Consider the following 13,303-nt stretch of genomic DNA (forward strand, 5'->3'; position numbering starts at 1 on the left):
TCTCCCTTCTGGCAAAGAGGGTAATTACACAAAGAGCAGTCTCCAATGAGGACAAACCACAGCCATAGCTGTGTTTCCATTACAGGTTTTCACAACATAAAAGCGATATTTCTAAAATTTTGAAAAAGTAGAATTCCTATTTACAGGTGTTTCCATTGAAAGGTGTTTTGCGAATGAGCCTTAATTCTAAGTAGAATTAGAATTAATACAAGAAACTATTGTTTGGTTATTTACATGGACATGTGTGACACTGCCTGAGTTATCAGACTGAGTTGAATGATTTCACCTCACACGCCAAAGTTTGATTAAAATAACCCAGTTGGGTGAAAACGGTACACAGGACAGGACAGACAGGAGAGCATAGGGAACCAGAAAACATTACCAACGGGATCAGTTCTGATCAGACATGGAGTGACATGTAAATGTGAAAAAAGTGTTTCCATTACACTTTTGTGACACACTCTTATATGGAAATGTCTGAAAAACCACCTCATGAGAGCGTAAAAATGTTTTGAGGATATTCTTCGAAATGTAGGCGTTTCCATTACCAGCTTTTAATTAGGATATTCAGGTTTTACGCATTTCCAGGGGTAATGGAAACACACCTAATGCTAACCTGTGTTTGTTGTCTCCTCAGTTCGAACACTGAGCTAATTTTTCATCTGGACCATCACAAACGTGCTACTAGCAGCTGGAATGTGCTTCGTCTCTGTTGCTACGGTTACTATCCCCGTCGGCTCTGGCAAATGGGTTGGCGCTGGTTTAAAGCAACTACAAATAACTTTTAACTGGATACACAAAAGTCTCTGGTTTCTGCTGATGTCGCTGTATGACATAAAACACCAAATAGGTTTTAGGTCCAATAGATAAGTTATTTCTAAATAGTGTAAGCAAAACACTACGGCTAAAATGCCAAAATCAACACTAAATGAAAGTTCTTCGCAGAACCTTTAAGTAAAATCAATCAGTAAGCTGTGAACCTGTTTAAATAATTATATAAATGACAGTTGGTGACATTCAAGTTGTTGCCAGACACCTTCATTATTTTTCACATTTACGTTGTATGACCCACATTTCTTCACACACATTTTTACCAGAGAAACTAATGAACAATGGGCCTCATTCACCAATATCTTCTTAAGAACCTTAGATTCTTTCTTAAATTGTTCTTAAGAGGTTCCTGAAGAAAACCCTACGTCAGATTCATCAACGCGTTCGTAAGCCTCAGAATTGTTCGCAGCTGTGTTCTTATGCCATCTACTCGTAAGTTGAGGGCGTGTGCCAGGTGAGTCTAATTAACATAGGATTAGCATAGGTAACGCCCCATCAATGCCCGTAAAAGGGCATGAGACTGCAGGGCCGTGTGCACACAGCACCCACCGGCACTGAGCAGAGGAGGTGAAGTGAGAAAGAAAGTTGAAATGCTCAAATGAAAATCTGGGAGGGAGCACCAGACTCCAAACGTAAAAAGAACTTAAGTAGTGAAGTGACGCTACTGCGGCAGGAATGAAACAAAGAAACAAACAAAAGGCTTATTAGGGCCCGAGCCAGTGACAACGTCACAGGGAGGACCCTAGTGAAATTCGAGATCCAAAATAATCAACGAGAAATACGGACCCCTGAACATGCTCAAAAACGGATGATTTTTGGCACGCACATGCAGACATGCAAAAAGTTTTGTCTGATAAAGTCGTTAAAAATGGACGTGCCAAAATGGCTAAATAGCGCCCCCTAGAAAGTTGGAAACGGCGAGCCCCACTTCTGTGTTTCACCTACATGCATGAATATTGGTGGGGTTATAGAACATGGGGAGACACACAAAAAATCCTCTTGGAGCCATGCCCTAAACCCAACCGGAAGTCCGCCATTTTGATTTGTAGTTTTTTCCTATTTGAACAAACTCCTCCTAGATATTTCATCCGATTGACTTCAAATTGGCTATGGACCATGTAGACGCCATGCTGATCTTATCTTGTGCTCTGCGTGTCTATAGGTCAAAGGGCGTGGCTGCTATGATGCCACACATTTTGGCGACTTTCGTGTTCGGCGCCATTTCACTTCGAACGACATACTTGATCGTAGCCGCTTCAAACTTGGTGGACATGATGATGGCTCCGTCCTGAACAGTCTGACGTATTAACTTCCCACCTTACTCATAGCGCCCCCCGGTGGTAACAGGAAGTCGACACTGATTACGCTAACATGTATTAATCCTACATAATTCACCCCATCAACGTCGTTCCACTTCTGATACATGCGAAACAAGTCGGTGAAGCTACATTACGAACGCTTTGAGCAGGGCTGCCCAATTTGGGGCCCGCGGCCGATTATTTTTGGCCCGCTGCCAATGCTCGAATTTTTAATTTTTGAAATTTCTATTTTTTTCCCACTGTGATGTATGTTGCATGTACGACTCCGACCACTAGGTGGTGTCTGTCACCAGTGTTGTGGTTAACGTGCTGGGAGTGTCCATAGAAGAGGAGACAGGAAGTAAACACACAAGTGTCCAGCAGCCTCCCCCCCAGAGCTCTGAGCTCCAAGAGCTTTAGCACCGGGAAAGGTGACGGTGACGGCACCGGCACCGGTAGCGGCAACGACGACGACAACGGTGCCGACGGGGCTGTTGCCGTCGTGGTCATCATTGCCGGTAACGTTACCGTCGCCGCCGTTGGTACCGTGCCGGTGCCGTCGCCGGAGCTTTAGAACTTTCTCCAGAGCTCCGGCGAGCTGTGGAGAGGAGGGGAGGGGACGGGAGAGGGGGGGGGGGGTGTTGGGGGCTTGCCGGCTGTGCAGCCCCCAACACAGGGTGCTGTGTGTGGGTGAGAGGAGCAGGAGACTGGGCTGACTGGGCAACGGCAACAAATTCACATGATGCTACTCTGCTTTTCTGGGGACGACACAAGTAGCAGAAAATTCTCTACCAGAGTAACGCTACCAGTACCAGTAACATTTGCTTTGTTTTAACAGCAGGGCTCCAGACTAACATTTTTCACTAGGAGCACAGTGGCCCCGAACTTAAAATTTTAGGAGAGCAAGCAGGAAATTTAGGGGAACACACTTGTAAATTGATTTGCAGGGAAAGTATTCACAATATTCACACACATTGACCTGCCACCTGTAATTACAAACATCAGATTTTTTGAGTCTCCCCTTTCATGTTTCACGAGCGTTACAAAACAAAAGACAGGCAAATTCACTGGTTGCACATGTGCACAAGTACTGTAGATGAAAAATTTACTTGCACTGTCCCAAATTTTTGGGGCAAAATGCCCCCATTTAGGGGCAGTCTGGAGGCCTGTTTAACAGTGAAACACAATAATCAATAGTGTTATTTAAAAAATACTTTGTATGAGTGTTTATTTTGCACAATTAACATATGTTATAGGCATATTTAATTTGAATGTTTAATTTTGGCCCGCGACCCTCCACCCCGATTCGTTTTTGGCCCTTCACTGAGAAGAATTTGGGCACCCCTGGCTTTGAGGCTACGGCTAATGGCCCCCGTGTGGCGGCGACAGGAATTGCGGTCCATCGAAAACGAACTCCTCCTAGGGCAGGGCTACTCAAATTTGTCGAAGGGCCAAATTTTTCTTAACAGACACCTTGGGGGCCGAACATTCAAATAGGCCTAGATTGAAATTAAATTCACCTTTTCGTCTAATAATTTAAATATTTTTATTTTACTTGTAAGCACATAATTTTTATTTCTACACTTCACTGTGTTTTGTAAATGTCTTGACATTATCATATCATAATTTACATATCATGAGCTTTAAGGCCCTTTCACACCGGAGACGTATTTTTCGCGCGAATAATTCGCGCATTAATATTTTTTTTCGAACCCCGGTTTTCATCACGGGTCCTTTCACACCTACCGCGAATGTGTCGCGGCGAAAATGCGACATAATTTTTTTTCGTCGTGCGGTCGATTTTTCCGAGCTTTCGCCCGGCGAATAAACGCATCAACCAATCATGTGCCGTGAAAAGGAGGTACGTCACAGCCCCCACGTCAGAACACAGACAGCTGTTTCCCATAACAGACGGTGGCCGCACAGTCTCGGGCCGCCACAGTCTCTCACAGGAAAAATAAGTTGTTCACCGTCTTTGCTCTGATCTCTGCCAGTCAGCCTCCACCTGCCGTCTCTCTGGGCACGTACACACACACACAGACACACGCACATGCACACGCGCACACACACACACACACACGGACATGCGGGCGCATGGACACGTGCTTGGCCGCTAATGTAAACAATAAATAACCTGTGTCTCGGAGGAGAGAGGAAGATGAGGAGAAGAGAGGAGGAGGAGGAGAGGAAGAGGAGGAGAAGAGGAGGAGAGGAAGAGGAGGAGAAGAGAGGAGGAGGAGGAGAGGAAGAGGAGGAGAAGAGAGGAGGAGGAGGAGAAGGAGGATGAGGAGAGGAAGAGGAGGAGAGGAAGAGGAGAGGAAGAGGAGGAGAAGGAGAGGAAGAGGAGGAGGAGGGGGGGTAAGTGGAAAGAGGAGAGGAGGAGGAGAAATAGCAATAGTGTGTTCATATCAGATATTGATCAGTGATCAGACAGTGAGCTGCTGCTGTGTTGAGTAAAGTTGGTAACAAGACGACAGCGGCATAACGTAGCGAATACATGAGGGATAATTAACAGATTAAAGAAATGACGTGGAGGCGAAGAACCTCCCGTCGCAAAGCGAAACTTTGGAATCTAATCGTCACATCTGTCGCATATTCGCGTCGCCGCCGGTGTGAATGGTTTTGATGCGAAATATTTGGCCGCGAATATTTCGCAATTTCGTGTCGTTTATTCGTTACGTCCGCGGTGTGAAAGGGCCTTTACACTGCTGACTTGTATCCTCAGACATGCCCTGTGATTTTCAGCTTAAACATGAAAGGAGGCTGACCATCACAGGACATGTCTGACTCTGTTCTGAGGATACAAGTCATTGGTCCTGAAATGTGTGTTTCTCTTCTATAACACACATTCTACATCTCAGAGGCGACGTCTTTCCACACACAGGCTTCCTTCACCTTTCAAACGAGACAGAGCTCAGTGGGAAACAGTAGGAGACACAGACCGAGGGCACCGGGACACAACAGCGGGGGAGAAGCAGGTCGTGCAGCTGTGCACCGCGGACGTGCATGAAAAAACAATTGCGTTTCATCAAATGCGCGCGGCTACGGCTTTTGAGTTGTGAGCGTGAATGACGCGCGGCTACATTGAATGGGTTTGAGCGCGCGCAAAAGACGCTTCATCTGAACGGCCCGCCATGCATGATGCACACACAGTTGAACCAAGACGGCGGTGAAAATCACCCACGGTCTCTGCAGACAGGCAGGGAAAACCCTGCAGTCCAGCCCGCTCCCCAAACACTCGCGCATCTGTATCCCAGTGCAGGGCCTCACAGGCACACACAAACGCTGTGGACGTGTTTCCATGTCCCAGCGCATTGACTTACAGGCACACGGAGCCCGAGAAATACAGTATACAGTAATATGTAAACTAGTAGAACTCAGTCGCGGGTCTGATTGGAAGGTTCGGCGGGCCGCCTATTGAGTACCGCTGTCCTAGGGGTTTTGCCCGATCGACTTCATATTCGCTACACATCATCCTCAGACCGCCCTGATTACAGCTTGTGCTCTGCAGGTCTGTAGGTCAAAGGGCGTGGCCACTGTGGCCGCCGCCATTTCTGATGCCTCGCCATGCATACACGAGCTGCTCTATTTCCTGCATTGTCCGATTTGCTCGAAACTTCACATGTGTGATCGGGGGATGACCCTGAACGCAACGGCCCACATCCCGCTATTGCCCCCTGGTGGACAAACCATAAACTTGTCGTAACTCTTACGTACTTTGTCCGATTTGCTTCTAAATTCATGTGTGTGATGAGGGGACGACCCTTCACATGCCTGTCCACGTCCAGTTGCGCACGGGGGTTTCGAAGAACGCCCCAGGGATAGCGGGGACCGGGGGGCGTGGGAGCGTGACGCCGAGTGGCGTGGAGCGAGGGCCCGTCACAGCCGCTTGCGGCTTTAATATTTAGTTTATATTTTTATATTTATATTTAGGCTATATTTAGTAGCGTCAGCAGTGGATGCAGCTCTTCGGTTGTTATCAGAGAGACCACACTCTCACGTGTGCCATCATAAATATCATCATATTATCACATATGAAAAAAAAAACAGTTGTGTGTAGTGTGAACACTTACAGTAAGTGCACTGTTGCAGCCCACAATTAGGAAAAAAATGTGTTTTTACCCCCCACCCCCCTCCAAAAAAAGAGGAAAAAAAATTGATATGAATTAAGTGTCTATAATGTTTTTTAAGAGACTGCAATGATTTATAAATTATTATTATTCATATATATGATTATGAAAAACATCATAAAAGATAAGAAAATAATTCTTATTCAAATCATATAATATCATACAACTGCAGAACAAAAGAAAACGCTATAATCGGTTATTTTTGCAGAAGTCTCAGTACTTAAAAGTGCGTAAGTATACTCCGACTGTTCGTAGATTTTGTTCTTAGTTAAGAACAAATTCTGGATAAGAAAACATTCATGAATGCCACAATCTTCATAAAAACTTCGTAAGTAGGGCTTAAGAACAAATTTGTTCTTAAGAATGGTTCGTGAATGAGGCCCAATGTTTGTTAGAGATATCTTAAGCTCTCTTTTGTAAGTTAAGAGGAAACTAAGGCATCAGCAAACTGCACCATCAGGACGTCTCTAATCTGAAGTGAAGACAAAGACAAAGTTTATCCGTGATCTCACCTGATGTCTTCCTCGTTTTCGGGGAAGCTCCAGTAGGCGATACGGAGTTGGAGCTGCTCTGGGACGGGGGGGTAGACCTTCTCCACCACCTCAAACGGGATGTGGAACGCTACCTGCTTCGCTGACAGCTCCACCAGTGGAATCACCTGACCATCTGAGGAAGACCAGAGAAGAGAGGAAGAGCAGCTTGGTCAGACTCAATTCAGTGTCACATTATTTAAAGATGTGGTTGGGTGTGATCAGAGGTGAAAATATGTTTCCTTGGTCACTGTTGAGATCTGGTATTAACCTGAGTCTTCAGTGATTCGATTGAGGCCCAAGGTGGTTGAGTGTATGATGAACCTGCAGCTACAATGAAATTAAGTTTTCTCCATTTAGAACAGTAAAATAATTTGGGTTCATCATGGAACTCATCAGACTGTGTCGGGGAACATAAGTGGAGTGATTTACCTACGGCTAAGCCCCGCCTTCAAACGCGACAAGCCAATTACACTGCAAATAGCCATTTTCATACACTGGGACACACTCAGACAGAGTTGTTTTCGAGGTAAATTCATGCAAAACTGCTGATGCGTGTTCCCGTCGAGGGCAGTTTTTCGGCAAGCAGTCTCTGCATTTGCCTCGAAAACAACTCTGTCTGGTAACATTGTGTTATTATCTCATAGCGTGGTGAATGTGCAGGTCACAACTTGTCCACCAGAGCGTTTTGGAGTTGTTGGATTGTGTATTTGATGAGTTTGATGAGGGAAACCAAGAAATCCCATGAGCCTCCGTAGCGTAGCTCTGAGCAGCTCGCGGCTCTGCTCCGCCGTTCTAAAAATAGCTTGCACCAACAATTAAAGGTAACAAACCTACTCCTACAACTATAGGGATTATGGCAATGGGCCAATTTGCCAAAATGTTGAACTATTCCTTTAACAACGTCTACATCTGTTCCAAGGTAAATCAACATTTAGTTTGAGGCAACATCTCGTCACTTTGCTGGAAAGAAATCTCTGGCTGACGTTAGTTAAAGTTAGCCTAACGTTAGCCTAACGTTAGCTCCTAGCTGATGTTGCTCATCACGTCACCTTGTTCAGTAGTCTATTTTGTTCTACATGTTGTACTGTGGTAATAGTAAATCAGTGTTAGCTGTAGTCCAACGGGCTCTAGTTTGACTAGTTGTTGTAGATGGTGATGGATAGGATCACGTTTGCACTGGGACCTGTACATTTTGGCTTGTAAATGAAGTTTTCCATGGTCTGAAAAACAGTTTTTTCCCCCAAGCTGCCAGATTATTAAATAAACAAACCTAACAATCAATCCAAATGGACAATGGACTCTTGCTGTGGCCTTGTAAGCTGGTCTGGATTCTTTTAACTTCCCTTTAATCCTTTTAAACCTTTTAGGTTTTAGTATTGTAATTTAGTTATTGTCTCTTTTTTATTTATTATGCATATTGTGGCACACCCACTCAACTCAAGCTTTTCACAATGTATGTACTTGTACATCTGAATGACAAATAAACTTCTTGAATCTTGTCTTTCTCTACAATAAAATGATTATCCATTCAGTGTGCAGTTCAGATCATTTTGGTGACTTCTTGATGTCATCTGATCTTTCTGTCCCCAAATATCATCAATGGCCTCCTGTGAAATGTCTCGTACTGTGAAACCTGTGGCTTAGCCATAGGTCAGTTGGTCCTTCAAAGTTGCACAGGACATATTCAAATTGTCAGTGTCCATACCAAGGGGGCAGTTGTCGGTCTGAGAAGTGAAGCTCACTTCTGCGTTCAAAAAACTGCAATCCCCTCGAATTCCTCTGGGGGCTGGTGTCAGAAGGGAGCATTCTCCATAGACCCCCATGTTAAAATCGCCGACTTTACATCCTCAGTAAACATGTTAAAAGCCTGGTGTCAGAACGTTTTTTCGTCTCAATCGATAGTTTCTACCCCCACACACTCTGAGGGGGGTGAATTTTTTTTTAACTCTACTGTTTTACTGTTATTAGGTTAAAATTCTGGCCAATTGACCTTTCGCAAAACCCCGCCCCCGAACGGTCATTGTCCAATCAGACATCATAGCAACCGTTACTATGTAAACAAGGTCCGTCAAGCTTCGGACCTCCGACAAGCAAAGTGTATTGTCGGACAGTAGTTACCCGAAGAGTTTGGCTGGGGGAGTCGTGTTCTTTCCCTTCCCAAAGCTGAAAACACAACAGGAGAGGTGCCTACAATGGGTCAAACCGTGTGGAAGCCCCCCCCCCCGCAGCTGGACCCTTCTCCCCCTCCCAGCTAAATGTCATGAAAATAAACAAGCATACAGCCTACATCTGCTCCAAGGTAAGCTAGCAGGACTAGGGCTGTATCCCAAATCACTCACTACTACAGTGTTTCCTCTAGGATTTTTTTTTAAGGGGGGGGTGATCGGACCTTACAACTTTCACTTTCACCACGCACTGCTGCAGCATGCGCGCTTCTCTCTCTCTCTCGCTCTGTGTGTGTAAATGTCAATAACAAACAACGCTATGAGGAGATGAATGAACGGAAGACATGCAGCGGTGTATTTGCGACAATTTTAAAAAGGAGCTGTACGTATGAGGAAACACTGTAGGCTACTATAGTGTACTTCCACAGATTGAATCCTCTCGGTGGGGAGAAAAAAAGAAAAGAAGAAGCTCTGGTCTCGGTCCGCGACACAAACACCACGTCCTGTTACCCGTATTCTCTTGCAGATGCGCCACATGATGCAATTTATGAATCGATAAAAGCCGTATTTTGATCATCATTATGTTTACATTGTGACCACGCAATTTTGTAGTGGTGTCAGAGTGTTTAGTGATTATTAATATTCATAAATATAGCGCTCATATGCCTCTGAGACTCTGATGCCTCAAGACGCTCAATATAAAAACACTGTTGACACTCTGGCAGCATCGAGAAGCTTGTCGGGCTAGCAACGGTAACTAAGGGGGGCGGAGCTTTTGCGAAAGGTCAATTAGGGCGCGGAAACGTTGAGTGACAGGTCCGAGCAGCTCCGTGGACAGCTGCTTCGAGGCCAGTGGGCGGGTTCTCGGCCGGCCAATCCAACATGGCGCTGTTCAGGCCGCCATGTTGGAGTCACAAAAACGACTCCCCAAAACCAATGGGTGACGTCACGGACGCTACGTCCATTCTTTTTACAGTCTATGGTCCATACCAGACCACCTCAGGAGGCGGGGTCAGATCACCTGGCCAGGGCCTTGGCTGGTTGATGATGCTGTTCACACTGTAGCTTTTCACTCAGGCTGTTTGGATTGGCTCTGATTATCCTACAGTCTCTTTAAGACCCGGTTTCTCTCTTCTCTTCAGATTGACTCCAAAGATTCTAAAGACCCTCGTGATCTTTTCTCCTGCACCAGATTGTGGACAGAACATGTTGGGCTAAAAAGCTGGGAAGGGGCTGATCCAGTGCTAGAAGACCTGACTGAAGACCAGAAGGTATTATAGCTTTTTCAAAGTGATCCACAGTGACATCGTGGTAACCAGTCCTATACCAAAGCTTCACTAAAGTGGGGCATAATGGACCTGGCAGTCCCTGCTACTGACTTCAGGTTTTGAGAAGATGTAAAATAATGATGATCCAGAGGAATCAGCACAAACACTGTGTGTGTCTGACTGGAAAAAGGCAGCATAAGCACAATGACAGGAGTCTTACTGCGCGCACAGTGGTCTGCCACTGAGAGAAGAAAAAGTGATGGGTCTCAGATTACACAGCTCCGTTTCCAAGCCACTACTTGTGCTGCTGTTTACCATATATGGAGGAAAGCACTGTGTTCATACGATGCCATCATTGGTGTAAAGGCTCAGGGGGCCGACGGTTACAGGCCATGGGAAACCCATCAAGGCAGGACGACTAGCATCACTCAAATGTTATGTGTGTGTAATCAGAAATCTAAGCTATAGCACATAAAAAGCACACAAGCAGAGGCCAGACGCATAAAAGTGTTTCATGGCTAAAACCACAAATACACACACATCCTATTCATCAGAATTATAGAGAGATGCGTTTGCATGGCTCCACTTCATAAATCTCACTCATTGAAAAATTGGCCACATGTGCACAGCCCTCATTTCCACTCCCACAATCAGACATAAATGGATGAAGATGTTCCGTAGTTTGGATAAAGACACTGTCTGTGACCCAGACACAGGGAAGAAACGCAATACAGAAAGATGCTTTCACCAATTCTCAAACTGAGGTGAGGTCCTGTTTCATTCCAAGCTTCACTTACTGGGACTGGAGACATGTTAATGAGGCTCCAGGCTGGTTTTAAAACTGTGATTAGTTGATATTCAAGTAGTATTAATCATTCAAATAACAACTCGCATAAAAAATAAATAAACAGAATAAAAATTATAAAAACCATTGAGCACAACTACAAAAGTCAATATTTATAAGCCTGAAAAGCCCATGAAGTTGGTTATATCTTATATTAAGTTCCATGTCTTGGTTTATTTTGTATTTTCACTTCACTGCAACCTGGGTTGCTCTGGAAAACCACGTGTTCACCTTTGTCTTCCTCTCTTCCATGTCTGCTCATCATCACAGTCCTAATCCTGATGGGTCTGACATGGTTGACTATATGTGACGTTATGAGCCAGTTAAACCTGCTAACTCACCTTCTTAAAGGGGAATTTCCGTTTTTTTACAATCTGGACCTTATTTCTAGCATAGAATACGATCATTTACTCAACCAGATAACTTGGTGTCATTACAAATCGTCCTGACGAAATTAGCTCCAGCCGAGAGCCGCGTGTATCTATATAATGTGAGTCTACAGGGCAGCAGAATGCAGCCTCTAAATAACACATTATCTGCCATGAAACTTGTTCTTTTCACCAATATTTAGTTCTGATAGGCTAGTGCTATTCCCCTCTGAGTCCAGGCTGACCTGTTATCAACATCCGGGGTCTGTAGGTTGACCTACTGACCTCTGACCTGGATGATGTCATCTCTGACCGTGGTGCGGCGCGGCTTGTTGCTACCGCTAATGCTACGGTTCGTTTCTGCGTGTTTCTGACTTGTCAGAACAAAATGAGCAGCTGGATGAAGTTCAGCTTCCACAGGCTTCCTCTCCTCAACCTGGACTCACTAAAGCTCCGGCTAGTTGAGATAAAAATGGACCCGAATGCTGAAGCAGAATGATTATTATCAGAATGAGCCGGGCAGCGGTCGGAGATGACATCATCCAGGTCAGAGGTCAGTAGGCCAACCTACTGTAATGACACTAAAGTTATTAAGTTACACTAAAGTATTTTATGCTAGAAATAAGGTCCAGATTGTAAAAAATGGAAATTCCCCTTTAATCTACAGACTTGCAATACAGGTTGCACCATTTAGAAAAAGACCACCTCCTATAATCCCCCCTGGCAGCTTTAAAGCTACATGTCAGCAGGGTCGCACAAACACGGAGACGTTTCACAGGTGAAATCAATGAAGTAACCTTAGTGGCTGTAATTGCACAGCCACTAATGAGACCTTAGTTTTCTGTGATACACTGTCCTGGACTCTGCCAAGAGCTTGAGAGAGAGGGGGGAGGGGGGAGGGGGGAGGGGGGCTTTATATAAAGCTGCAAGCAAACCCAACAGTCTACATTTATCACTCAGTATAATTATACACTCTGTGTAGTTAAGCATTCTTGTTTTAGTTTCTATTGATAATATGAACTCATTAGAAAGGTTAACCTTTCACTATGCGTTTTCCACAGTTATACTGAGATCTGCTGAAACTGTCTACTCATTCTTTCTTATGTACTGATTTTTTATTTCTATTTAATCCAATCTAGTTTCTACATGTATTTTATTTCATTTTTTTAATCTTAACGTTTTGGTTTTAATGTATATCCATGCCCCTGTAAAGCACTTTGAGTTGCATGTGTCTGAATGAGGCTGAGCTAAAGATTAACTGATAATTGTTACAATTGATGACTGGTAACTAATTTATCAAACAATATTTGAAAATCAATTGCAATAAAAAAGCCTCCACGTTTACTTGTCTTATTGTGCTAAGCAACATATTTTCAAGCATGCATCTTCCACTGACTAATGCTACCTCTGCTATTATATTATATTTTACATATATATTATATTATACTATACTGCTCATTATATTAAATTATACTGCTCATTTATATAACTTCATTTCTATTTCTATTTAATGACAATATTAGTTTGTGATGAGAAACTGGGGCAGTCTGTCCAACAGCAGCTTTCCAACGTGAAGAGAGAGAAAGAGAAGTGGCTGGGTAGTAACAGAGTTCATGTGGCCGACCCCTGATTGGCCGAGGCAGGTGAATGGCAGCCGGCTGTCCACCAATCAGCTCCCAGCTGGGAGAAGACACCACTACAACAGCTGTTCCTTTGTAGCCGGCCGAGCCAAGAGCTGAGTGAGCACTCATTCACTCTTTTCACTGGATCCCAGCTCCCTCACTGCCCCCCCTACCCCCCACACACCCCCTACACCACCACCACCCCCCCGCCCCTCCCTCCAGAGGCTGCGCTCCAGTCGTACGC

At 44.7% G+C, this 13,303-nt stretch overlaps 1 protein-coding gene across 1 annotated transcript in view; it reads right to left on the reverse strand.

The window, feature by feature from the left end:
- Nucleotides 1-13,303, reverse strand: part of zswim8 (zinc finger, SWIM-type containing 8) — a 61,614-nt gene that overhangs the window by 36,641 nt on the left and 11,670 nt on the right. The window contains exon 2 of the mRNA XM_085800937.1: nucleotides 6,772-6,925. Within this exon, the coding sequence (XP_085657063.1) occupies nucleotides 6,772-6,925 (154 nt within the window). The remainder of the gene's footprint in view (nucleotides 1-6,771; nucleotides 6,926-13,303) is intronic.

Source organism: Trachurus japonicus, chromosome 15 (assembly GCF_045865225.1).
Source record: "Trachurus japonicus isolate A0001 chromosome 15, Traja_1.0".
NCBI lineage: Eukaryota > Metazoa > Chordata > Actinopteri > Carangiformes > Carangidae > Trachurus > Trachurus japonicus.